We start from the raw sequence: 26,724 nt of genomic DNA on the forward strand, positions 1-26,724 counted from the left end.
GCGTGTGTGCGTGCGTGCGAGTGTGTGTGTGTGTGTGTACGTGCGTGCGTGTGTGCCTGTGTGAGTGTGAGCGTGTGTGCGTGCGTGTGTGAAGTGTGTGTGCGCGCGCGTCTGTGGTTGTGGCTGTTATGACGTTTAGGACTGGTTCTTTAAATCTCTGACGTTTCAGTTTTCCTCCACGTTGGCCGCACATGCGCAGAAGGCTCGGTCACCTGCACGAACAAGGAAGTCAAAGGAGCGTTCAATGTGAAATCAAAACATTTCTTAGACTGATAGTTGTCATCTGCTCGTCAATTTTTAAAGCAACGTCGACTGGACAAGATGTTCAAAAAACTCAAGCAGAAGATAAACGAGGAGCAGTCGCCGCAGAAGAACGCGCAGACTCCTCAACAGGCCCAGGTTAGTTGTTGTGCCCCTGTGAGCTAAGTAGCTAAGCTAACATCTGTTTCCTGTTTGCACTTGTGGCTTCGAAGAGTTCTCGAAGAACCAAGTGTTCGTGGAATAGGGATTATTGTTTTGGTTATCTCTCTTGCTAATCTTATTAAGATGTATTTTTAGATACAATGCTGCTCAAAAACGTTAGCAGTAGGCTAACAACTCTCAAATTGACTGGGTGAGCGACTTATTTTGTAGTTTGGGACACACCAAAACAAACTTGTAACTTTGCAGTCATGGTGTTTCAAGTAGTGATGTGTCGTTCGCGAACGATCCGGCTCCCAGAGCCGGCTCTTTGAAGTGAACGATGGGAGCCGGCTCCCATCTCATTGGGAGCCGGCTCCTCATTGGGAGCCGGAACGGGAGGGTTATAGTGATGTGTCGTTCGTGAACGAGCCGGCTCTTCGAGCCGCCTTTTTTGTTTCTCCTGTTGTTTTCACACCCCCCCCCCCCTTCGGTTAAAGCCGCACGTGATTGGTCAAGATCTGTGGTAGAAGGAGGGGGGGTTCACACACACACGCACACACACACACACACACGCACACGCGCGCACGCACGCGCACGCTACAGTTTAGAGAGGGGGGAGGGGTTAGAGAAGAGACACAGCAGCACGCGAACGAGACAGACGAGGAGACGACAGAGCTAGTTAGCAAAAAAAAAGAACACGGTGAAAGCGAAAAGGTGAGAAATGGATAGAAAACGCAGTGAAATTTGGACTCATTTCAATGTTATTGATAATTCAAAGGCAGCGTGTAGACTCTGCAAAGTTAAAATATCCCATAAATCAGGCTCCACAAATAACCTGCACAGGCACATAAGAAAAGTCCACCCATCAGTACAATTGCGAGAGAAAAGACAAGCAAGGGAACCAGATGTTAATGAAGGTGCTAGTGTGTCTGCAACTGTTGCTGCTGCTCCAATGTCACAACAACTGCCTAGGAGTACAACCCAGAGGTCTATGAGCCACTTTATCCAAACACCTATAAAACCCGTAAAACAGACCACAATTGACGAGGAACTGGGTAAAATGATCACAAGTGATTTTCAGCCATTTTCAATCGTGGATGACAAAGGATTCAGAAGATATACTCATGCTCTCAATCCAATGTATGCAATTCCAAGCAGGAAAACACTTTCTCAAAGAATCATCCCAGGCCTCTACGACAGAGAACGTGCTGCACTCCAAGAACGGGTCCAAAAAGCCATCGCTGTTTGTCTAACAACCGACTGCTGGACATCCCGGACCACTACATCCTACATGTCAGTTACATGCCACTTTGTTGAAAATTTCAAACTGGTGACCTGTCTGCTGGATTGTTTTGAGTTCAGTGAAAGACACACTTCTGAGAACTTAGCAGAGGAGCTGCTCAAAGTGGCCAAAGAATGGAATGTGGAAAACAAAGTGGTTTGCTGTGTAAGCGACAATGCAGCTAACATCACCAAAGCAATTAAATCCCTGAAATGGACCCATCACCCATGTCTTGCACATACCCTTAACCTAGTTGTAAGAGATGCTCTGAAGGTGATGAAGCCCACTGTGGACAAAGTGAAGGGGATAGTGGAATTCTTCCACAGGAGCACAACAGCCACACAGAAGCTCAAATCTACCCAACAACAGATGGGCATGCCTGAGCTGAAGCTCAAGCAAGAGTGTATTACAAGATGGAACTCCACCTTTCACATGCTAAAACGGATCCTGGAGTCCAAGGATGCAGTCATCTCTACCCTGGCTGTGATAAATGCACCCATTGATCCTCTGAGCCAAGAGGAATGGGAGATACTGCAGGAGGCATGCACTGTTCTGGAGGCATTTGAGCAGGTCACTGTGGAGATCAGTGCAGACAGGTACAGTGTACAAATGTTGTCGCATTATTCTATGTTATTATTATTCAGTTATTATCATTTGTATTAGTTGCCATTTTTGCATTATTAATATGAAAAGCATATTAGACACGACGAGAAATAATAATATATACTGCTATAAAAATAAAAGGCATCATTTTAACACTTATTGTTTACCGGTACTCTTTTTCAGCTATGTTACAGCCTCTAAAGTGTTGATCCTGTGCAAGGGTCTTCAGAAAGTGACAGCTGAGCATCAGACCAGCGTAACCACAGGGAAAGTGAAAGAATTAGTGGATGCTCTCTGTGCATCCATGGACAGAAAATTCCACAGAATGGAATGGAACACTGTTCTGTCAGAAACCACCATTCTTGACCCAAGATTCAAGAAGCTGGCCTTCACTGACAATAGAGCGGTTGACGAAGCTCTTCAAAGAATAACTGCAGCAGCAGCAAGAGCCAGCCAGACAACTCCACTGCCAGGGTGCGAAGAGGGAGAAGATGGAGCAGAGCAACAACAAGAAGAGCCACAAGCATCTGCTGTTTGGAGGTTCTTTGAAGAACGAGTAACTGGAAGCACTACAAGACAGAATCCTTCATCAGATGCAATTCTGGAAGTGAGATCTTATCTTGAGGAGCCCCTTTTCCAGAGAAGTGCAGACCCTTTGAGCTGGTGGGAGGCCAAGGACTCACTGTACCCACGTCTTACACATGTGATGACACGGAGGCTGTGTGTTGTCGCAACATCTGTGCCCTCAGAAAGAATCTTTTCTAAAACAGGGCAAATGTTAACAGAAAGGAGAAACAGGATCAACCCCTCAAAGCTGAGGCACTTGGTTTTTCTTAATGCCAATCTTCACTAAAGACAAATTAAAACTTTTACCTGGATGCTGCTTTTTTCTTTTTGTTTTACAAATTTTAAGTTATAATTTGTTGTGTTGTATTCAATGCTTACTTGTTGTTTTACTGTAAACAGTTAAAAGCTTATAAATATAAATATTCAGAGATTGGAACTTTTTGTTGACCTTGTTTTGAGGTGGGTCTTTGTACTTTGTTTTTATTTTTGTAGCACTCCATGTTGAGTATAAATAAATATTTGATATACTCTCTATTTTTTGCATTAGTAATTCATTTTACACATAATATTACGTTATTTTTGGTAGTAAATTAATTTAAGCAACAAAAAAACTGAGGAGCCATTGGGAGCCATTTGGGAGCCGAAAGAGCCGGCTCTTTTTAGGGAGCCGATCCAAAAGAGCCGGCTCTCCAAAAGGAGCCGGAATTCCCATCACTAGTTTCAAGTACCTGGCAGTGATACTCACGAGGGGGTATGTGACCAGGGCTCAAATATATTTATGGGCGTGACTGTTGCTGTCAGTGGATTTCAGATGGCTGCTTTCATTGGCGCGTTCAACTCCCGTCAGCATACAACAACTGTCTGCGTTTCAGTACGTAATAAGACGAGCGCAAATACTGGTTGTATAATATTAAATACAAACACAGCTAAAAAGCTTCGTTTTGTCAGGAGGCAATGCAAGCAACTAGCTGATCATATAGATATAATAACAGTTAAAAGTAAGAAATGACTCATTTGTTCATACATGAGATAAATTGTTTTACGTTGGCTTAAGAACACCGAGTAGCAATGTGACAAGCAGGACTGACTTTGGACTGGTTGCATTGGTGCGCCCAACTTTTCGTAGTTGCACCGAAATTTTTCACGCAAAACATTCTTTGACCTGTAGAAATTCTGCCTGAGCAATGTATTTTGATTTTCATAATCGCGAAGTTGGGGACCCTTGTATGCATTGGGCACACCATTGAGCCGTGACAAGTGTCCGTCATTTTTGTGGAATTTGAAAAAAAAATGGAATAAGCAAGAAAAAAAATTGATGGGAGCACGTGCCCCATTGTAGTATCCATGCTGGTCTTCTCACGAATATTGACCCATTTGCCCTATTTCAGTCATGTTTTTAATTGGAATGTTCAGTACCACTTTTTTCAGACCACTACCAGCACTGTACTCAACTCTTGCGTAGTCGCTGAAACCAAGTAATCTATACCACTAGTTCTCATCACTTGTTTTTTTTCTTCTTGAATTTATTTCTTCTGGAGTAAGTGCGAAGAGGTGTTTGAAGTGCACATTGCATGTTTGTTTGTTTTTTCAATAGTTACATTGGCTCCCCAAATGCATCAGCTTTCCATCTTCTTTGTTGTACCAGCTGACTGTTAAACATGTTCAAATAAAAGGCTGAACATCTGACTGGTAACATTTATATATGCCTGTAATGAGCTATTTACAAAAAAAATCGTTATATTGTATTTGTCACAGTCAATTCAGGTTACGGTTTGATGTTTATCAGAACATGCCTTTGCCATTATGAATACTGTTCTTTGATGAGCTGGTTTGAAAAAGAACAAGCCCATTAGTTTATAAAACACACAACAAATGAAACTCTCTTAGAATGATTAGGTAGGTGTAAAGCTGAATAGATTGAGCTTCCTTTTTTTGTTTTTTTACCAGATGGTGTCTGGAGACCGCCGGAACAGCCAAACTCGCCCATTTCAGCATGACGGTGTTCCTTCTGCCAGTGACAGAGAGGTGAGCATGATGATGAGATCTGATGGAAAGAGACAACTATTTATATCTCCCTAAATTTCTATGCAAGATAAAGTCCAATATTTTCATGGGAGTCCAATCTGTGTTATGCTCCGATCTCCCAAAACAACATCCCCTCAGCTAATAAATGTAACGCAGCTAACTTTCAGCGCTTCAACGTTTTACAGCTCGAGCCACTGAAGCATGAGACTACTTATCCTCAATCACGGAATGCTGTTTAATTAAAGTATCTCCACTTTGTTCAACACAGTATCACACTTTGCTCAATTAATGTCTGTCATTATTGTCTGTGTCACAGCCCCTTCATTGACAAGCATCATTATGCCTTTCAACTGCTGGAGATCAACGAAACGTTTAATAAAAACTGTTATGATGTTTGACTTTGCAAAATAAGGCCAATTATAACAAACTATAATTTAACAAAGCATGCTAATATCAGTGAATGAGCAAGGTGTTTTTCCATTATTGTAACAGTGCCTCCCAGGAGGTTTCATAATCGGCAGCATTGCAAAAGGACGGTTGAATGGGGGCAGAACAGAGCAGCTTTTAGTGTATGTTTTCATTCATAATTAATGCAACGTTAAGCGATTTCTTTCTCTTGTGAGTTGTTGTTTTGTTTTGTTTTTTCTCCCAAACAGTCTCAGTTTGAAGATATGGGCAAGACTGAGGTAGATGATAATGGGATGTTGCAGCATCCTGCTAAAAGAACCTTAGATCTTCAGAAGTACATCTGCGTTAGTGCTATTTTCCATCATAGGTTATCGATACCAAACATGAGATGAGCGATGGTACCCCTAATAGTTGTGGTCCTCCTCCATTTTCATCCACCCAGGGGTTTCAATTTAGGTCTTCCAGCCCTCCATTTTGTAGCATCTCCTGATGGTAGCGTAATTTTCACCTCACAAATCTCCAACACTTTGACATCTTTGAGTGTGTGTTTTCAAGTTTATCATTGAAAGAAGTCCTTGTTTTTTTTCTCCAAAGAATACCTGAACATTTGCAACTCAAGTGCACCAAGGACCATTATTTGTAAGAAATTTAAGCAGCCGATGATAATTTGCCTTGAAGACCACACACTTGGATGTGAAACTGTTCCTCGTGACATTAACATTTACTATTTCATGTCCCAACTTCTCTTATTGTTCATGCTCTTTCATTCTTGCTTATACAGTGGAGCCTCTAAGGTTGATTACCATCCTTTGCCAAATGTTGGATGAGCTCCAATTTGTTCGGCTTTCAAGACAGTTAGAAAAATTTCTGGTCCAATGCTAAACCGTCAGCATCATTATACGGGTAAATTTAACTGTACAGCATGGGTTCTGAGAAACAATGTGTTTAAAAAAAACAACCAAAAAACAAATCTCCAAAAAATGCTGTTAATAATACTTTAAAAATAATTGTGTTCTTTATTTTGATCATGATTATGCAGTGCCTCTGTTCTTTACTCTTGCCTACTGAGCGTTGACCTGATCAAGAATATTATTTTTGTATTGCATTTTGCCATGTTTTGTCCTGCATAGTAGTTAATATGTATTTAGGAATTTTTTTTTTACTTAATATTATTATAAAATTTGTAAACTGAAAAAATGTATGTCAATCTACCAATGTGGTGTTTTTTTAAACCATTGCTTTATTGATTGCATTTATATATTTGTAATTATTTTTTCCCAATTGGCGATTTGTCACTTCTGCCCACAAAAATAAATAAATAAATAATGTGAGCATGAAAATTTACCCACCCCTTCTATACAGGCACACAAAAACAAAACAAAAAAAATATATATACAAATGGTCAAATTATGGATTGCACGTCAGAGGCATTCAACTGTAGAGGTTTCACTGTAGCTGTAACAAAATTCCCTCTTTCTGTCTCTTTCTTTCTCTCACTCCCCACAGTGCCGTTCCACTCTCATGGTGTTCTTTTTTTCTCATTGCTCTCTGTGTTCCTCTCCTCCCCCCACCTTTTGGCCCGTAACTGCACTGACGGGGGGTCAGGTACTGGCCGGAATGATAGCAGAACCCGCTTTTCTCTCTGAGTATACTATCTTTGCTCTGGACCATTCAAAACGACCCAAAACAGCACAGGTAGCCAGTGTGGTGAGTTTGCCCTCACGTTCTGCCTCTTCTTCCTCCGCATCGCTGCTCCTCTTCCTCCTCCTCCTGCTCTGGTCCTTCTTCCTGACTCAGTCCCCCTGGGGAAAACCGGTAGAGTGTGTCCCATTTAGAGCCGGCTTGTTCCCTGCTCTTCTGTCACCCGTTTCCTTTTGGATATACAGTAGTAACAAGAGGGCTAACTCTGCAACTGATGAGACTTATGGTTTATATTGTGGTTTAGAAGCTTGTCTGCTTTTTGCTGTATGTTTTATGCCCTTCTGTTCTTACCACATGTCACAAAATGTGCCACTTGTCTTTTGCCCTCAGTTGCCTGCCTTCTTTAGATCCCCACCTAGAGCATCCTGTTTGGTTGTCTGAAAGACCTTGCCCCCTTCTCCTTATAAGTGTATTATGCAGAATTTTTGGGGTTTGCAAAAAAACAAAACAAACAAAAAAAAAATGTTTCTAATGCACAATGGACATCAATCATATGCTGAGTTTCTTTATTCACGGGTCAGCTTGGCCTTATTCCCTGCAAATAGCACAGTCCATTTGTGTAGTAATACCACCATGCACCACTAGATGGCACCAGGTCATATACTGTCCCATTCTACAAGGTGAGTAGGACCAATACTTTTTGTGGATTCAGACTAATATGGCTCAATAATAAAACAATTTTGAGTGAAGCTGATTTTTGAGAATGCACAAAATGAGTTCCTACACTTTATAATGATTCACCATTGAGCAGTTTTGTGCTGTCCTTGAATGGTAATATTTATGCAAGCAAGAGTCCTTTGCATTGTGGTTATTTTGCCGTTTGCTTCAAACCCTTTGTTGTTGATCCGGGGGTCTTTTATACATACAGCGAAAAATGCATTTTGAAAAAGGACATATTTTAATAGGGTATATTGTGGCTGCAAGAAAGTACTTTGTCCATATTTAAGGTGATATTTCTGTCATCCAGGAAGTGTGAGGTGATATGTGGGCCCCCCCAGTAGTCCTGATGGAAAAATTGTGGCCCCTGCCATTATTTAAGTTGTCCATTGCTGTCGTAAGCTTGTCTGTCTGTTTGATTTTTTTAAACAGTACAATTCATACCTCATTTATTTTAAAAGTAAATAGCTTTTCCAAGTAATTATATAGGGCAGTGCATCCGAAAATGCGTTCATTATTATAGTGGTAGTTTTCTGGATGTGTTTGTAATATTTTACCCTTCTCGTGTAGCAAAACAGCAGAACCAAAATAATGTCATTACTTTAAATGTCATATTTTCTGTAGAGAGTTATTTTCTATTCCTCTTCTATATTTTTGTTCACCATTTCATTCATGAGCTCTGCAATGCAAACTATTTTCAGATTCTGAGTATTCAATTATGATAAGTTTATTCAGGTTGCTTTTGTATTGTTGGGTTTGATTGACGATTTGGGAGCTTAACTGTTGCAAATGGCAACCGTAATAAATAAAATATCCTCACATTTCTATGAATCAGAATCAGAATCATCTTTATTGGCCAAGTATGTAGAACACACAAGGAATTTGTCGCCGGTATATAGTATACTATACTATAGTAGTACATTCGTAATATTGACTCTCTTTCCTTATTCAAAACCCAGCTCAAAACCCACCTATTCAGACTTGTCTACCCACCTTAAATCTTTCTTTATTTATTTATTATTTTATCTGTGTTTTACTATTGGTCTTGGCTGTACAGTGCCCTTGAGTGTTGTGAAAGGCGCTTACAAATGTGACGTATTATTATTATTATGAGTTTTCTTTTATTTTGGGGAAAATGTGAATCTAGTGACAAAGGTTATGGTAGCATTGTGTGGCAGCTATTGATGAGCCTGTTTCGATTGGAGATCCTGCAAAATTGACACATGCAAGTCTTAAATCCTCCTGTGTCTTTTGTACAGGACCGTAAAGCGAGACAGTGTCACACCTGTGTGCTCTTTTACAGCTTAGAAATGGAGAAAAGCAGAAGTAGTGAGTGCATCTATACATGTGCCCAAATTAAGCATCTTTGCTCGGTTTATTCTTTAAAATAAAACACAAAACACACTACAAAACATCCTGCGAGCACAATAAAGTCACATTAAAAAGATTTTCACATTATCAGAAAATGACACAACAAAACTGCTGCACCAAATATCTGTCAGAGAAATCTAAAATTTTGTGAGGCCAGGAAAGCTTCGAGCTGGATAAGTGAGGAGAGAATAATTTGCTTCGCGAAATCTGCTTCTAACCAGTTGACTAAACCTGCTAAGCTGCTGAATGTTCAACTTGCCCCAGTTACAACTCTTTTGCTCTCCTAAGGCTCACTCTTCGACTTGAATGAAACTGTCTGTCTGTTCTTACCTTATGGCTGTTCAGTTGAGTTTTAACCCTTTTGTTTTGTTGGGATGCCTTTGTTTTAACTCCCCCATCCCCGAATTGCATGAGGGTGCCCAATGCCCCTGCATTGCTCCCAGCAATACTAATATTGCTCCCTTCAGAGTAATCAGGGAGTCATACGGGATGTGGATAACTAACTGACCCGGGACACCAATTCACCTGACACACGAGTAGACATTCTCCTTCTAATAAACGTTATCTCTGCAGAGTGCCTCTAAAGAGCCAACCGGATCTCCCAGAGGAAGTATCAATGGGGATGGAAGCGTGTCTCCTCATGTGCGTTAACACACTCTCGTCCATATATTTCCTTTGAATATGGTTGCGTACATGTTCCTATCTTTAAGATTGTTTTCCATTTGGACCAACTTTTCCGACAGAGAGAAGAACCACAGTCCTTTGCCCAAAAACTACAGCTCAAAGTCCCCTCAATGGAGTCCATCATTCGAAGTGGCGCCAGTCGGGCTGAACACCTCTTCCGCTCTCCCTCGAAAGAAAACCTGGTTCGGAGCTCATCACGCGAGTCCTTGGCACATTTGGGAGAAAACGAAGCCTCTGGTGCCCCTACATATGACCCGCCTTCAGACATTGAGAGTGAGGCTGAAGAGGCGCCAGGGAACACAGAGTCTCTCTCCAAAGATCAACTGCTGCATCGTTTGGTCAGAGTGGAGACGAGTCTGGGGAAGTATCGTGGAAAGTACTCAGAGGTGAGTGACCTTCAGGTAATCCCATTGTCAACCAGTCGACTGGTTTATTTAATTCACTCCGTTGTTTCCCCTCTAGCTGGTTACTGCATATCGTACAGTGCAACGAGATAAAGAAAAAACACAGGTAATTTCTTGTAAAATCTGTTATGTTTTTCCTTTAACAATTTATTTACATTTCTGCTTTACTTGCCAAGGCCATCCTCAGCCAGTGTCAAGACAAGGCCCTCCGCAGAATAGGAGAACTACGAGAGGTAGGTTACATTGATTTGATTTGTTTCCTTAATTGTAATTTTTTGTTTTTTAGTTTTACCACGTTTTTTAAGGAGTTTTGTCTTATTTAGTAAAATTAAACCTTAAAATGATTTTAGGAGTTACAAATGGACCAGCAGGCAAAGAAACACCTTCAGGACGAATTTGATGCCGCACTGGAGGAGAAAGACCAGATGATTACTGTCTTGCAAACTCAGGTAACTGCCTCACCATGTACACGATTGTCAGTTTGTCGATTCAAAAGGTAGTAACAGAGGCACCGTTTTTTGATTAATCTGCTTCTTAGCCAAAGTAGGTCTACATTTTCTCTTTTGGATTTTGTAACTTGCAATACATGCATTGTTTACAGGTGTTCAGTAGAGACAGGATGTGTTTGTTCAGTATTTAGAGATGACCCTATTGTCTTAAAGGAGAACTAAATGCTAAAATATCAGATGATGAAAATGATTTTATTAATCTGGTTAATTCTTATTCCATGAATGCATTATGAACCAGAGTACCGTTTTGCGACTGGTACGGGCACATATACAGTATATTTTCTTGTATTGAAACTCTTTCTTTTTGCTTCCCCTGTAAACTCAAACGGCATTTTTTTAGCATTACAGGCAGCACAGTGGTCAAATGCTGAGCATAACTGTCTCACAGTTCTGAGATTTCGGGTTTGAATCTCAGCTGTGTGTTTCCCGTGTGGCATTTGCATGTCCTCCCCTATCTTGCGTAGGTTTTTATTCTGAGTACTCAGGCTTTCTTTCACATTCCACAAACATGCATGTCAGGTCCATTTTTCTTTCTTTCTTTCTTTTTTTTCATGAGAGTGTCTTTGCCACAGGTTACTCTGCTGAAGAAACGAGTTAAGGGAATGACTGACGGTGCTTTGGACGCAGAGGGTGAGCCGACCATTTCTACAGATGCTGCAGATTCCAAATCCACCAGCCTATCAAAGGACCAGGAAGGAGAACCTGAAATACCTGAGGGTGTGCATTCATTTTTTTTTTCTTTTCAAAATGCAAGTTCCATTCAAGCGAAGTTTGAACACAAACCTTTTAAATGGTGCATTCTCTTTAATGACAGAAGAGGGCATCAGCGATCCAGCTAAACTTTTGGAAGCGCTGCAGAAGCGAGTGAAGAGGCAAGAGAACCTCCTGCATAAGTGCAAAGAGATGATACGGATGCACAAGGAGCGCAGCGTCCACATTAGTAGTGAGAATGAAACTCTGCAAGAGCAGCTGCAGGAGAGACTCCAAGAACTGGAAAGGATGAAGGTGGTATACGATAAAATATAGCACTTTGCTCTCCTCTCTGCCTTTGCAAACCACTTTCGTAGAATCGGTCACGCTAAATAGATCATCGCTGATGCCACAGTTACAAGTTTGTGAAATTTCTTCATTACCATCCCAAAATATTTTCTCGCATAATGTCTCATGCTGAGATAAGGCCAATCAGTGAAAATAATTAATAGTTCCTTGAAAAAAGCTGTCTGAGTCAGTAGTACTCGCCGTCTTTTGTGGGTGCCATCATCTCGTGGACACAGCGTGAGTGTTGCTGTGTCGCTCAGTTTGAACATCCATTGGTTCAGTTAAAGAATGTTTGCTAATGGCATGTCACTGTGACATGTCTGCATTATTGTTTTCTTTTCAACATTTCACAACAATTATCCTCCCTGGAATAACAGGATTGTTTGTCATTCCGCAATTTGTTTTTTCTAGTATCTGACAACACACAGCAGATGGTCATGCAAAAATTGTGACAAAGGGCACTTTGACTGCATCTTAAAACAGGACTCTTTTAATAAGTACTCTACGCTGTCCGTCGAGGTCTTCAATGGTCAAAAGCTCAAAGCTGAGACGCAATCCTGTCTGCATGTGTGTAGTATGCACTGGTTACATAGCAGTGGTAAAAATGCATTGCTTCCACAAGCCAATAAAGCGGGCTGTAATTTAGGTCAACATTTTAGGTTTGTCTGGTTTTACACTGAGGTTTGGCTTGTAGTGAGTTGCTGTGTGTAGTGGAGCAAATTAAAATAATCAGAACAACTTATAGTCCAAAGATCAAAAGTGACTATGAACAATTCCATCCATCCATCCATCCATCCATCCATCATCTACCGCTTATCCGGGGCCGGGTCGCGGGGGCAACAGCTTTAGCAGGGAAGCCCAGACTTCCCTCTCCCTAGCTACTTCTTCCAGCTCTCCCCGGGGGATCCCGAGGCGTTCCCAGGCCAGCTGGGTGACATAGTCTCTCCAGCGTGTCCTGGGTCTTACTCGGGGTCTCCTCCCGGTGGGACATGACCGGAACACCTCACCGGGGAGGCGCTCAGGAGGCATCCGAATCAGATGCCCAAGCCACCTCATCTGGCTCCTCTCGATGTGTAGGAGAAGCGGCTCGACTCTGAGCCCCTCCCGGATGACCGAGCTTCTCACCTTATCTCTAAGGGAGAGCCCGGACACCCTGCGGAGAAAACTCATTTCGGCCGCTTGTATCCGGGATGAACAATTGCGTATAGCAATTGCACTGATACATTTTTTTCTTCGTCACTTGTTTGTAGGAACTGCACACGACTGAGAAGTCCAAGTTGATCAATCAGTTGCGCGATGTCAAGAACCAAAATGAACAGCTGGAGCAGGACAAGGCAAGTGTGCAGCTTTTTAAGTTGAACAAAAGTCCAGTTTTTCAAATTCCAATTGTGTTTTCCCACTCATCGTTAGCTCTAACCTGGAGAAAACTCTTCAAAACAGTACTGATGTAAATGGCTTTTAGGGTATGGTGATTGCTGAAACAAAGCGGCAGATGCACGAAACTCTGGAAATGAAAGAAGAGGAGGTCGCGCAGCTCCGGTCCAGGCTCCACCTGGCTAATGCCCAGAATGAAGATCTGCAGGACCAGAAGGAAAAGGCTGAAAAATCCGGTGAGAGATATTTTGTCCTGTTAAAAAGAATAGAAAAACAAACTTCCTTCAGCGCCTGTTATGGAAAACCTTGTTCTGATCATCTATTCATGCGTTTATTATTTGCGCATTTCTTGTAGCATTTGAAGAGCTTGAAAGGGCAATGGCTTCAGCGCATAAGGCTGAGGAAGCACGAAAGCAGCTGCAGGTTCAGATGGAGGAGCAGATGAGGGAAGCAGAACAAATCAATGAAGAAGAGAGGAAGAGTCTGCAGCAGGAGCTAACACGGGTCAAACAGGAGGTTGTCACAATCATGAAGGTTCGCGCATGACACACACCCGTTCCAATGCATCTATCCTGCCTTTCAATTACACCCATTTGCATTCCCTTCCACGTTTTATTAAAAGCCATCGAGTTACTGACTTACTGAGTCACAGAGTATAAAATCGATTTTTCTGAACATTAGAAATCTTTGGAAGAAAAGGTGGCCAACATGGAAAAATCCCATAGTGAAGCCCTGGCTGCCAAGGAAGAGGACATAAGTGACAGAATCAGCAAGGCAGTGGTAGGTGTCAAAGTGAATCATTTTCTCACACAAAATTCCAATGATTTGCCATAGAATGCCAACATTTTATGAGATTGCTGCTTGGGTTTTCAGGAGCAGTGTAAAGAGGAGTTTGCTCAGCTAACCAAGGAAAAAGAGCATCAGGTCTCTCTTGCTCTGGAGGATGCAGAGTTACAGAAGACAGCTCTTATTTCGGAGGGCGAGAATAGAGTTAAAGAGATTCAACAAGAGCTGGAAGTAGCAAAAACTGTGAGTTGTGTTGTTTTGTCGCCAATTTAAAACTTGTGACTTGCAAACTTGGCCCTTTTTATTTGCAGGACAATGCTCCAGTATTTGTTATCACCAAGACATTTTTTGTAGTCTATGCTTCCAACTTCACAGGAACATTTTAGGTCTTTTTCTGCTCCAGCATGACTGTGTCCAAGTGTGAGGTCAATTTCGTTACTGTTAAATGATGTGGGGGGTGGAGGAAGTTGACTGGCCCACGAAGAGCCCAAACAAGCCAAGCTGTCTTGTATCCAACTTAACACATTGTAATGATTTTGAAACAATTCCACAGATGCTACAAAATAAAGCACATCGTCATATCAGAAAAATTGGTTGCGTAGTTTTATAGTTATAATCCCTAGTACTTGTGTCCAGATAGTGGACAGAGCTGCAGATGGTGTTTTTATTTATTTTATTTTTTTTAAAGTACAATTATGTTCTTCCCCATAATACTCACACCATTGTCAGCACAATAATGTTGTTTGTTGTATTAACGATATGTTGCTTTTAACCAATCACCCTATGCCTTCAGAGAATAATGGAGTTGGAGAGCTCCTTGGAGAAGATGTCCCAAGATGGAGCAGTGCTGTCCCATGAACAATCCGATCTACTGGACAAGATGAAGGACAACCACAAAGAGCAAATGTCTGCATTAGAGGAAGAGCACCAGGCACAGCTGGAAAAGCACAAGGACACTCTATCCCAGCAGCACAAAGCTGCTCTGGAAGAGCTCAAGGAAAAACAGAGGATGGAGTTGGAGACACTTCTGAAAGAGAAAGACCTGCAGATTCGTCTGCACACCGAGGAGATGAATCAGAAATTGGATGCAAAGCAAGCAGAGCATGAAGCACTTTCAGTTGAACTTTCTGAAATTTTGAAGAGTAAACAACTTTTGGAACTGAAGTTGGTTGAAGTCCAAGATGCACATTGTTTAGCTGTGCAGGATCAGGTGGTCAAGCACAGTGAAGAAATGGAAAATATTAAGCAGAAGCATGAACAGTCACTTGGAGGAATGGAGAAAACCCTGATGGAGGAAGTTAATGCATTGAAAGTTATTTTAAGAGAGAAGGACAAGGAAATTGAAGAGCTAATTCAAGGAGAGAAAACGCTAAAAGAAAAATTACACTGCGATCTGGAAGAGCTGGGTGTCAGAGCAAAGCAACTGGAGGATTTGCAGCAATCCTTATCACATCTCCAGATGGAAAATTCAAAGCTGAAAGAAGCTCAAGAAGAATCAAATAAACTCTCAAACGATCTCGTTCAGTCTAAGACCGCCTTGACAGATTTGCGATATCAGCTTGAAGTAGGGAAAAAGGACTCTCAACACAAAGAGTTATTACTTCAAGAATTAGAGCAGCAATTACAGCAGAGCAAAAAGGAACTCGCAGAGCAGGAAAAGTTGCACGGAGAAGATCTCGACACTAAAAAGGAAGAGCAAAAGAACCTCATGAAACAGTTGGAGGATGAAAGAGATGCTCAAGAGAAGAAGCTGAATGACACTATAACAGAGCTGCAAGATAAATTGAAAACGCAGGAAACAAAAATGGACAAGTTCAAACAGAAGGCCAAAGAAATGCAAGATCACTTTAAGAAAAAAATTCAGCAAAAAGAAGAATCCATGAAGATGGCACTTGCAAAGAAAGATGAGGAGCTCCAACAAAAAGAGCAACAGGTCCAAGAGAAAATTTTAGAGATGGCTCAGAAAAATTCAGAAGGCTTAAACGATACAATGGCAGAGCTGCAAGCTAACCATTTGGGGGAAGTGGAGAAATTACGTGATATCCATAAACACGAAATCTTGGAGCTGGAGCGCCATTGGCAGGAGCAGTTAAAACAGCAGGAGGAGGAATTAGTGGAAAAACACTCAACCGTACTTCAGGAAAACATACAAGAGCTGCAAGAATGTTCTTTAAAACTTAACAGGAGCAAAGATGATCATGAGCAGCTACTAACTGCAATGAAGAACCAAAAGGAGGAGCTTGCGATTCAAGAAACAACTGTGCAAAAGCTTAAAGAAGAACTTCATGATGCAGGGGTTAAACTTGAAGATTTGTCAACAAGAGACACTTTACTGAGAGAACAACTAGAATCAGTAGAGAGGAACCTCAGCCAGGCTTTGAATGAGCGAGACACCCTTAAGGACAGGCTCAACATAACAGAGGAAGAGAGCAGAGCGAAATTAAAGACTTTGTCAGACAATTTGGTGGATGTGAAGAAGCAGCTTCAAGCCTTTGAAAGTTCGAGACTGAAGGAATGTGAGGACTTGCAGAATAAATCTGCAGAAGATGCCATTCAGAGAGAAGCCCAGTTCCAACAGCAGTTCCTTTTGATGAGCACCCAAATGCAGCATTACTGCGAGGACGTCCAGAGCAAAATGGTGGACGGCACCTCCGAACTTTGTCAGAAAGTTGAACTTAGAGTCTCTGGTTTAAAAGAGAGACTTCTGTGTAGCCAGAAAAATGTTGTGCACCTTAAAAATATTCTTTCGAGCAAAGTCGAGAGAGTTTGCACTTTAGAGGAGAATTTGCGCCAGAAGAGCGAGGAGAATAACAAACTATGCATTTCATTAGAACAGGCGACTGCTCAGGTAAATGCTCACATGGAGCAAATCAAAGCCTTAACGACGGAGAATGAGAAAAATTCTCTTTCAGTAAGCGAAAAAGCTCTGAAGACGGAGGAGCTGAGTGAATTCAACAGAGTCATATCGATGAGTCTGAAGGAAAATGAGTTGCAAGTGACTAACTTGGAAGGCATCATCAGTGACTTGAAACAGCAACTCGAAGGTAAGGAGGAAGCCATACTTAAGCTGAAGCAGCAGCATGAAGAGGAGAGACAAAAGGCATTAGCCGAAATGGAAGAGACCGTTCGGAGGTTAACGCAGGAGCGAGAGGCCACTTCTGGCCAAGCAAGTGCTCTTAATGCAAGTCTGTCTGAGAGTGACAACACTGTAGCATCTCTGAAGAGCAGGCTCGATGAGCTGGACCGCCTTGTCTCTGAGAAGGACGAGGCGTTGCAAAGGCTCACTGTGAGTTTTGACAATCAGTCCGTCAGCAAATCTGAGATGGACCAAGTTTTGAGCGAGAAGGAGCAGAGGGTGAGCGGTCTGACTGCAGAACTCGAGAGCTCCAACCGTCGGCTCTGTGAGCTCCAGGAGCAGTTCGACTTAAAGATAAAAGAGTGCGAACAACTCACAGTCGACCTCAAGCAGCAGCACAGCATCAGGGAAAACGAGAAGAAAGAATTGGTTGAAAAGCTGCAAAAGAATGGCCACTTAGAACAAGAGCTGGTGGAAAAACTGCACCACCTCGAGAAGGACTACCAAAAGTGCAAGAGCCAACTCAAGACTCAGGAAGATGAATTCGAAAGGCTGAAAGATGAGATGATGAAAAGCAAAGAGGAGTGCGTGAAAGAAACCGAGGAGAGGTTGACAACAGAGAGCAATCGTAAAGTTTCGGAGCTAAAGAAGAAAGCGGAACAGAAAATCGGACAAATTAAGAAGCAGCTCACTTCACAGCTCGATGAAAAAGATGAGCTTCTCAAGAGTCTTGAGGCGAGCCACGAGGAATTCAAGAAAAATGAGACCTCCAGTAAAGAATGCATCGACACATTAGAGACGAAAAACAAAAAGCTCGAGGAAGATCTTGTCAAGCTCAAAGAAGAGCAGGCGAGCCAACTGGAACGGACTCAGGCTGATGAGAGGCGGACAATGGAGAAGTCTTTAGAGGAACTGAGGAGCATGTATGAAGAGAAGCTGTCCGCACTACAGCGAGATTCACTCCATCAAACGGAGCTCAAACAAGCGGAAGCTCTTGAAATGGAATCTAGGCTGAAAGAGGCAGAGAAGCAGAAAGAAGAGCTACTTGAAGCAATTAGCACGCTGAAAGAAGAAATGACACAGAAGCTTGTTCAGTGTGATGAACATCAAGCTGCCTCGGTGCAGGCCCAGACGTCAGTTGAACCCGACAGGAAGATTGAGCGGAGTAGCCTCCAACAAACCAAGAGCATGTTGGAAAATGAGATGGAAAACCACTTAGCCAACCCGGAGGAGGATTCTCTCGAGTCTCTCAAAAGCAAACTAAATCACATGAAGAATGAGAAGGAGAAAATTCACAAAGATTTCACCCGGTTGCAGAAAGACATCAGATTAATGAGGAAGGAGCACGATCAGGAACTTGAATATGCAAAGAAACAGTTGTTGGAGGAGAGCGAACAGAAGCTAAAGTAGGTTTTGGCTGCAAAATGTCTGTGTGCAGTGAAAAATATTTTAGGCATATACCGTGTGGATTTATTAGGAAGTTTAACTGGGATTTCATTACGAGTGTGTACTGTATCATGATGTCATCATCATTTTTGCTCCTTTTTGATCTAACAGATTGGAGTTAGAAGACATTGAAATGAAGCACAACTCAGCGATCAAGCAGTTAATGAGGGAGTTCAATACACAAATGGCCGTAAAAGAGAAGGAGATAGACACAGCAGTGACAGAAACCATTGGTAGGATCGGTTTTACTTTTTTCTTGCCATGTGTTATTACCACTGAATCAGTGGAAGAACCGAATTGTACGAACAACTCTGTCAAATGGAGCTCCAACTTCCAATCAAATGTGAATTTGAATTCCCTACCCTTGTAGAAACTAAATTAGCAGGCAGCTGTTGATGTCAATTTCACCTCTAATGTAAAATAGTGATTCACTAAAGGGTTTTTAAGAGTCTGAATCTGGTTGTTACACATTGCAGGCAAGGCCCAGATTGTGGAGGCGGAGCTTCTCAGTAGCCATCGAGAGGAAACCATCCAGCTGCAGAAGGCCATTGCCCAGAAGGAGGATGAATTGAACAGAACTGTTCAGAAATATGAGCAGGTCATCCAGGTACTGAACATATGTAGTCGATCAGCACCCACATCCATCGATCGCATCCATCAAGTAGAAGCTATAAAAGAAATGACTTGTACCCCACATAAACTCTTGCTACACCCGCATCCCATTCCATGTGTCTTTATTTGAACTGATTTTATACTGGGTAATACTCATGATCATGGCGTTTTAGAAAGTGGGAGTTTTGAAACAACGAGGTGACGTGACCAACATACTTGAGTTATGATGCTTTGTTGATACATCGGAAATGACTCAGCCGTTGTTCTTTTCTTCAGAGTCGAGAGGAGGAGATGGGCACTCGAGTGTGGCAGGTCCAGAAAGAACTGGAGGAGCTACAAGCTAGGAGCCACGACACCTCCGAGGTACTTAAACTTCTCTTCCAGGGTTAAAAAAAAAAGGTGTTCAGCATCAATCATCAAGACTCTAAAAGACATCCATACATACAATACTGTAAGTTGACAAGTAGTTCCAATACCTTTTCTTTTAAAGGTTCAGGGACAGTTTGCTCTCATACTTCAGTCCAATCCGTCTTTTTGGCCTCAGTCGAGTGGCGACTCTCCAAAGTGTACCGGGAGCTGTGGAGTACATTTGAATCGCTCAGGAATGTTCTTTTTGGAAAACAAGACTCTGTCCCTGTTCTTAATTATTATTCTGTGAGGGGACTCAAGGCATGGGCCTCATTCAGCAACACTATCGTGCAAGAAAATGCACACTAAAAAGCACCTCGGGGACGTGGCTGACCCAGGTGATGTTACACGATGAGAGCCAAGTGCTGATTCCTCTATCTTTACCACACGTGGTCAGATACACAAGAATTATCCTCCCTGTGGCATATCTCTCCAGTGAGGTAATAGCTTTACAGATGGATTGTATGGCTTTATGATGACGGAGGCCTTCCCCTGCAAAGGGCCTCAAAAACCATTTGTCATCAAAAGAGTGGGTCAGTGTGTCTTTCCACAGAGACGGCACACCGACATTGCTGTATTCAAGACTCGGTTAGTTTCAAAACATGCCTTTTGAGCTTTCCTTTAAGCAGAATGTGCAAATAAATAACAAAGTTGGTGAGCGGCTGGAGTAGTTCAGTCACAGATGGGAGTTTAGCAGAAAAATAAATCTACTTAGCAGCTTACAAACACACCGATTTTCACTGAAGATGAGCTTTTTGAAAAGGAATCACGAGAGTATGCTTGGGTTGTTAAAACAAAAGCAGCTGGTTCCTTTTAAAAAACAAAACCCTAAATAAATAAATAGATCTGCCCATATACTAACGCTGTATGTTGTGTTTGTGTGTGGGACTGTCTGCAACTGTGGCACTTAATTGAGGATTTACAGCTGCACAGCATGCATTTGGGAATGATTTCACGTCTCGTTTACAAGAGTTGAAGTTGAGTACACAGTTGTGGACAACAATTAAAGATGTCAAGAAAATTATACAGGAGATGATCACTCTTATTAAATGTTGGAGAAAAAAATCCTGATTAGACTATTTTAGACTGAATTGCATTATGATGAGTGATGTCTGTCTTATGAAAGTATCATAATTTATCATATGAAACCCATTATCCTGTTTTATTATTTTTGGGGTTTTTTTTGTATTTTTGGTAGTGCATCACCTGAAAGGGATATAATATAATCCAATAAGGTGAGGAAAACATGATTGGATTATGAAATTCAGATTCATTTAAGACATGTTTACATTGTTAGATTGAAAAAAAAAAGGTTTGGGACAGTGAGCTGATGTGATTTGTACCATGCAAATGCCCGTTAAAAAAACTCCCGAAGAAACCCCCAGATTTCCCTGATCTCTTTCAAATTAATTATGATAATAAATATATCTTAAAATTAATTGTTGTGTTGTTACATACATTTTCTGTAACCTATCGCGTTCCACTGACCTAAATATATATACTTTTTGTCTTTGACACAGATGAGCCCCGAGAAACTACAGGTATGTGATGCGAGTTTTATTTTTTAGACTTTTTTTATTTTTAGACTCCAATTACTTTTTGTACACCCAAAAAAACTAAAATTAAATCATATGCCCCTACATATCGCCAAGGATATGGCTATTTGCGTCATCTGTAAGGGGTTGTTGATCTCCCAGCCCCAACCACCCACGCACCCTTTCATAACCCAATTTAAATCATTTAACATTCTCATTCGGTGAGAGGATTTTTGTCTGGGCAGTTTTTTTAAGACAAAGTGAAACTACTCGCTATTCGTCTTTAATAGCTTTTCTCCAGTCTTTTCTTTTGGCCTGGCAAATGAGTAAGCCCGATTGGAAGAACACACACGGCCGTGCTTCCTGTTCCAAAGTAACCCTTGGAGGTCTCACTGATTCCATTTTCTCATCCCTGTCCTCTGCAGGCGCAGCTTGCCGAGAAGACGACTTTGTTGAGTGAAGCTCGACTGAAGGAGCAGGGCTTTGTTGAGAGGGTGACTATTTGTGCTTCTTTTCGGAACGAGTGAACCACAAATCTCGTGCAGTGTGTTCCCATGCTTGAGTGGCCTCCAGCCAGCGCTGCTGCTTTCCTGCTGCATCAATTTAATTACCGCACATCTGCTTACATTTGTTGGTTGCCATATAAACAATCAGAGCAACGCCTCCCGCAGTTTCTCTCCCATACATCATCTTTCCCGCAAACATCCCCCTCAGGGATGCTCAGCAAAGTGCTCCTCATTTGTCCCACATATCAATTAAGCTAATGGAGAGAATTAACCTGCTGGGGTTCAATGCTTTCTTTTGTGATCACTTCTCTGCTTGTTTTTTGTTTTGTTTTTTTCAGATTCACTCGCTTGAGGACAAGATTAAATGTTTCCACCGGAACACAGTCGTAACTCATCTGGGGAGCATGTACAAAGGTAACACTGAATCGCTGAGTTATCCTTATGGAGTTGATTTCCCTCTTTTTTTTCTTTTAGTTTCGCTCATTAACAAAAAATGAGCTCCTCAAAATGAGCTGTAGCACCTCGATTAGAGCAGCTGCATATAAGATTATCTGTTACCAGCCATGTCTCCTCACACGTCGGTGGGGTCACAGGATGTGCTGAGGTATTATTATGTGGGGATGTTGTGGCATGTGGCCGCGTGTTCCGGTTGAGCTATATTTTAGAAAACTATATGGCTAAGTATGATTGAGGTCTCAGATGAGCTTTACGGTTTAGAACTGGGCTTTGGTCAAGGTTAGGGTGAGGTTTTAGGGTTCGACATGCAACATCGGTGGCTGAAACCCCTGGGATTATAAATCAGTGCTATGTCTTCATGTATACTGTATTATAAAGCCATCATGGGATCAAGTGAATTACTCCTTTTAAACTTTTCCTGCTGCTGTAATAAAGTGAAGCTGTCAAAAGGTAGAAGGGGTGCCTGTGAAGCAGCTCCACTTGGAAAAAATGACTTTTGCAGGTTGCAATGTTAAATTATTATACACAGCCCTCTGACTTCTCACGACCGCCATTTCCTCTACGCCTATTTTATCAGAGCCTTCATTATGAGGCTGCCTCATCTTCTGGAGCTGATTATTTATTTTTCCCCTCGCAAGGAAATTTTAAGGTACACAATCACAATGTAATGACATCATGTTTTATATATGGTCCTTCCACTACCATAGTTGAAATGAATGCATTTTTCATCAAACAGTCATTATGAAATGCTGGGTATGTGCAGTATTATACTGAATATGTGTCTTAATATGTCAGTAGTGCAATTAATGATTGAATGATATGAGTAAACTGTAAACACTGACACCTGCGCCACTGTGGGGTCAGGAAGGCAAAGGCAATGTGGAATTTATTGGTCAGCCATTCTAAGACATGTTTGAGTTTCTGCCACACCTTTTTCCTGGCCTTCCTCCACCCGTCACCCATATACAATTTACATACAACTCTTTATTATTGTCTGATTTTAATTAATTTATTGACTCATTTGGGTCAGTGTCACTCTAAAATTCCTTTGGTGACTACATCAGAATCAATCAGTCATCATGAACATGTAACAGAATGAAGAAACTGCCCCCGTGATGAAACGCTGTGACGTTTTCAGTGATGTTATGACCAACTTTGCGTCTTTCCTCGGTGGTGGCTGAAGTAAGGGATAGGTGCGGAGTAAATGGGGAAAGTCCTAAAGAGTAGTTGCACAAACATTCCTTTATCCAACTCTGTCCCAGTCTTCATAAATTTCGTATGCCACTGGATGTCTTCCATACTTAAGTCTGCAAAACCAATTTTTCTTCTTTTTGTCTTTGTGAAGGAGCCATTTTGAGGTTGATAGAAAGCCCTGTAGTACACATTTGTAACGTAATTAAAAACCTTGAGAACCAGTGTGTTCGTTGTAGAATAAATCTGACCACCAGATCTCATCAATTGCTTGTGTAACATATAAAGAGTATTTTTAAATAAAGATACTTTGTCGACAGCCTGAATGTTGCTGCCTCATTTACTGTTCCAGACCGGCACAGAGCAAGCAATGGCAACTGAACTGTACTTGTTTTAAATAGTAGTAAAATAATTGTATGGTAAAAGTGTTAGCAGCCCTCACCAACAATGGGCATTCATTGATTTGGAAGGCTTAATGTCAAATACCCGTAGGCAAAGAATTACAATCTTCAGTCTGCCGGTTCATGCTGAGCTTGTGACTCACGAGCCTGCACTTTTATTTAGTGTTTAATTTACAGCCGTGCCATTGTGCAAGTGGCCCCATTAGTTTGATAGTACTAGTAGTAGGTGGAGGGTGCGGGGGGTCTTTAACAAACTAAATTTGTAACAGGTTGGGGTATGCCATTGGATCATTGGTCTCAGTCACGAACTTTATTTGCTTGACTTTCTCTTCACAGATGCTGCACTCAACAAACCTGAGCCGCTCTCAGAAGCTACTGAGATGGAGTACCTGAAGAAGGTGCTGTTTGAGTACATGATGGGACGAGAAACAAAAGTATGATTTTCAATTTCTTTTTTTTTTTCAATATCATTGTGCTCGAATGATGTGAGTGGGTCATTTTCCATCCCCGTAAATTGTTGCTCGACTGATATGTTGGCACTGAAACACTGTTCAGTTATTTCCTTTTTTTCTCAGTGCTAAAGTGTGGTTTGTTACATTTTATGGATCTATAAAATATATTTGAAATAAACCAAACCCTCCACAACTGTGGAAGCTATAAAATGTGCAGATCACAAAGAAAAAAAAGAATGAATGAATGCAAACCTCCTCTTCGAGTTCCGGTGTTTGTTTTTGTGAGCTGTTTATTGTGGTAAGGAAAATCCACATCATGGTGAAAATTTTTAAGATATTTGTCCTTTTACTGGCATATTATTGACTGCATCACAAAAATACAAAGCAAACAATTTTGGTGGTGTGTGTTGTGTCATATTACTTTGTATAGCCATATTACTATACAAAGCTTACACACAACAACAAGGCCGAACACTTTCAACATTGCTGGCCAATGACTAAGTTTCATTTTATGGACACAAATTTGTCCGCTTTATCTAATTTGAACTGAATGAGAACATTACCTATTGACACACTGTGTGGCAGCATCTAATTGACATTGATCTCCCCAATTCCCAGTGCTGTTGACATGGTCCTAAAGTCAGCATGATTTCCCCAGCAGCTTCCAGAGGGTCTGTTAGTAGCAGCCTGGCAATATTCCTGCAGGCAGACTGCGAGCCCATATGTGTTGCATGATGCACACACTTAAAGACATGCCGGCCTTGTTTATTGTTAGCAAAGCAGTTGAGTTTCTCTCTGCAGCAGCCCTGTTCCTGATTATCGCCTTGTTTATGGCTTGGGTGCATGCACCCTTGCAGATAGGCCTGGTGATGATGATGCACGTCGGAATTTTTTTTTTCTTAATCATCTCAGATGTTTTTAATTGTTGTTGTTTTTTTTTAATGAGTAGATTTGATCAGTGCATCACATGTATGGTTTATACCGTGCGTTGGAGCTAAAGTTGTATTTCTACACTATATATAAAACTCATTTTTAACCACGCATTTGATGGTGGAGTCAAACTAAAAATTTATTGAGTTTCAACTGTCATTTTGATGTCACTCACAGACGATGGCCAAAGTGATAACATCCATGCTGAAGTTTCCTCCAGACCAGGCTCAAAAGGTTTTGGACAAAGAGGAATCCAAAGCAATGGTAGGGCTGTTGTTTTATTTTGATTTTTACTTCATGACTGATAATGTGTCTAATGTACTTCAAACAACAAAGCGTGTGACGGAAAAGTGGTTAGGACTGCATGACTGTCCGTGTTTTATGTTATGTGTTGTGTTTATTATTTTACTTTATGTTAACTGTTTTGTAAAGCGCTTTGTTACAGCTGCCGCTGTTGTGAAAGCGCTATATAAATCAGCATGTATTGTATTGTATTATGTAATCTGCACATCTATCTAGCGCGCTCTCTCTCTCTCTCGATAGATAGATAGATAGATAGATAGATAGATAGATATACAGTATATGACGTGTCAGGTCTAGAAGTAGTTCAGTAGAGCACCAATGTTTGCCCAGTTCACTGATGTTTTACTGTCAGGTAAAAAACAGTCTTAACAAATATGACCAAAAGTATTTTTCTTTGGGGGGGGGGGGGGGGGGTCCTCCTCACCTCCCCCTTTAAATAAAGACATGCAAAATGAGTACTTTTTTCCACCTCTATCTGATGTGACTTGTAAATGAGAAAAGCCTGATAGTGACTTGTACATGATTGTAGACACTCCAGAGAAAATACATCAAGTATTTTGTTACAGAGTACAATACAAATAGGCAATTCATGTTTCTCTCTGCAGCATTGGTTGAGCGTCTGATGCTTTGAGATGAAAATCATAACGACTTGCTGCTGCTGCTGTTGCTGAAGGGGAAGACTGCCAAGGATTTGATGAAACCCTTCTCTCTGTATTACTTCTATAGTTGTGTGAATGACCGCACACTGAATTTTAGTGTGTTTTGTATAGTTTGGAATGTGTGAGTAACACTACAAGTATGAGGGAATCCAAACACAAATCTTCCATACATCTGCATTTTATTTGAGATTAATTTGTGTTTTAGATGCTATGCTTCTTATTCTTAAATGTGTTTATACAGATTGGCGTGTGCAATAAATGGTACTGGTGTCTTATCACATATCGAGGACCACAGTCAGTTGGTTTATAGATTTTCTTGTGACATGCTGTCGTCCCGTTCACTTCCCTCTGCAAAACTTTAAATGACCCTTTACCTCTGCCCTCACTACACGTTTAAGTTGGCCGCCTGTTGACCCCTTATTTCTTCCCCAAGCTTTGTAGTCCACCCCTGACCCCAACCCCAAACGACACTGTACTTTGTATTCAAATGGGATATGTACCATAGGGCTCAATATGACTTGCTATACGTTTTCTGTATAACAAATTAAATCTTATTTACAGAATATCTTCTCTGCCGAGCTCATATCTTTTGTTCATTGCCTTTAGAAAAAAAAATTACAACATCCCCACATGATAATTTTTAATTTCAACAGACCCAAGAAACAAATGTCTTACTCAGGTTTGTCATCAGTGAGAGCGGGTTCTCAGCTGCCCTTAATATAGGCACTCGCAGCAGGGACCACATTTACAGCAGGATATAAATAATCCCATAAAGCTTTTATAGCAAGTATACACTGAAAAGAATTGGAACCCAAACACCTGTATATTATTCAGGCCTAATTTCACTTTAGTGTAGCAGGAATGCATGTTGTTTTTCCAACACATTTTGTAGTTGGGCCATATATAACCACATATGTTACAGTGGTCAGGGTTTCCTT

At 41.3% G+C, this 26,724-nt stretch overlaps 2 protein-coding genes across 7 annotated transcripts; both read left to right on the forward strand.

Annotated features, from left to right (window-relative positions):
• The first annotated feature begins 166 nt into the window (after positions 1-166).
• On the forward strand, positions 167-26,351 carry golga4 (golgin A4). Of its 6 annotated transcripts, none has more exons than XM_052079573.1 (25): positions 167-399; positions 4,802-4,879; positions 6,893-6,994; positions 9,590-9,658; positions 9,760-10,086; positions 10,163-10,210; positions 10,281-10,337; positions 10,455-10,553; positions 11,186-11,330; positions 11,428-11,618; positions 12,902-12,985; positions 13,114-13,261; positions 13,381-13,559; positions 13,707-13,805; positions 13,899-14,054; positions 14,605-18,293; positions 18,445-18,566; positions 18,810-18,940; positions 19,222-19,308; positions 20,874-20,894; positions 21,314-21,382; positions 21,733-21,808; positions 23,779-23,876; positions 25,002-25,088; positions 25,733-26,351. In XM_052079573.1, exons 1-25 carry the CDS (start codon positions 322-324, stop codon positions 25,748-25,750), a joined length of 6,258 nt encoding a protein of 2,085 aa, XP_051935533.1. In that variant the 5' UTR covers positions 167-321; the 3' UTR covers positions 25,751-26,351. The 6 variants fall into 6 exon arrangements, with proteins under 6 accessions (XP_051935533.1, XP_051935534.1, XP_051935535.1 ...); XM_052079574.1 differs by having other exon boundaries at positions 11,431-11,618; XM_052079575.1 differs by lacking the exon at positions 20,874-20,894.
• LOC127609977 (E3 SUMO-protein ligase ZBED1-like) lies at positions 691-3,572 on the forward strand. Its single transcript, XM_052079610.1, has 2 exons — positions 691-2,280; positions 2,471-3,572. Exons 1-2 carry the CDS (start codon positions 1,124-1,126, stop codon positions 3,138-3,140), a joined length of 1,827 nt encoding a protein of 608 aa, XP_051935570.1. The 5' UTR covers positions 691-1,123; the 3' UTR covers positions 3,141-3,572.
• Positions 26,352-26,724: the final 373 nt, after the last annotated feature.

Source organism: Hippocampus zosterae, chromosome 11 (assembly GCF_025434085.1).
Source record: "Hippocampus zosterae strain Florida chromosome 11, ASM2543408v3, whole genome shotgun sequence".
Lineage (NCBI taxonomy): Eukaryota > Metazoa > Chordata > Actinopteri > Syngnathiformes > Syngnathidae > Hippocampus > Hippocampus zosterae.

Excerpts from the sequence above, each read along its gene's own strand:
- golga4 (XM_052079573.1), top strand. The coding sequence starts at position 322 with ATGTTCAAAAAACTCAAGCAGAAGATAAACGAGGAGCAGTCGCCGCAG. Across the intron at positions 18,567-18,809 it reads AGCAGTGACAGAAACCATTG|GCAAGGCCCAGATTGTGGAG; the intron begins GTAGGATCGGTT and ends TACACATTGCAG. Across the intron at positions 21,383-21,732 it reads AGCAGGGCTTTGTTGAGAGG|ATTCACTCGCTTGAGGACAA; the intron begins GTGACTATTTGT and ends TGTTTTTTTCAG.
- LOC127609977 (XM_052079610.1), top strand. The coding sequence starts at position 1,124 with ATGGATAGAAAACGCAGTGAAATTTGGACTCATTTCAATGTTATTGAT. Across the intron at positions 2,281-2,470 it reads GTGGAGATCAGTGCAGACAG|CTATGTTACAGCCTCTAAAG; the intron begins GTACAGTGTACA and ends ACTCTTTTTCAG.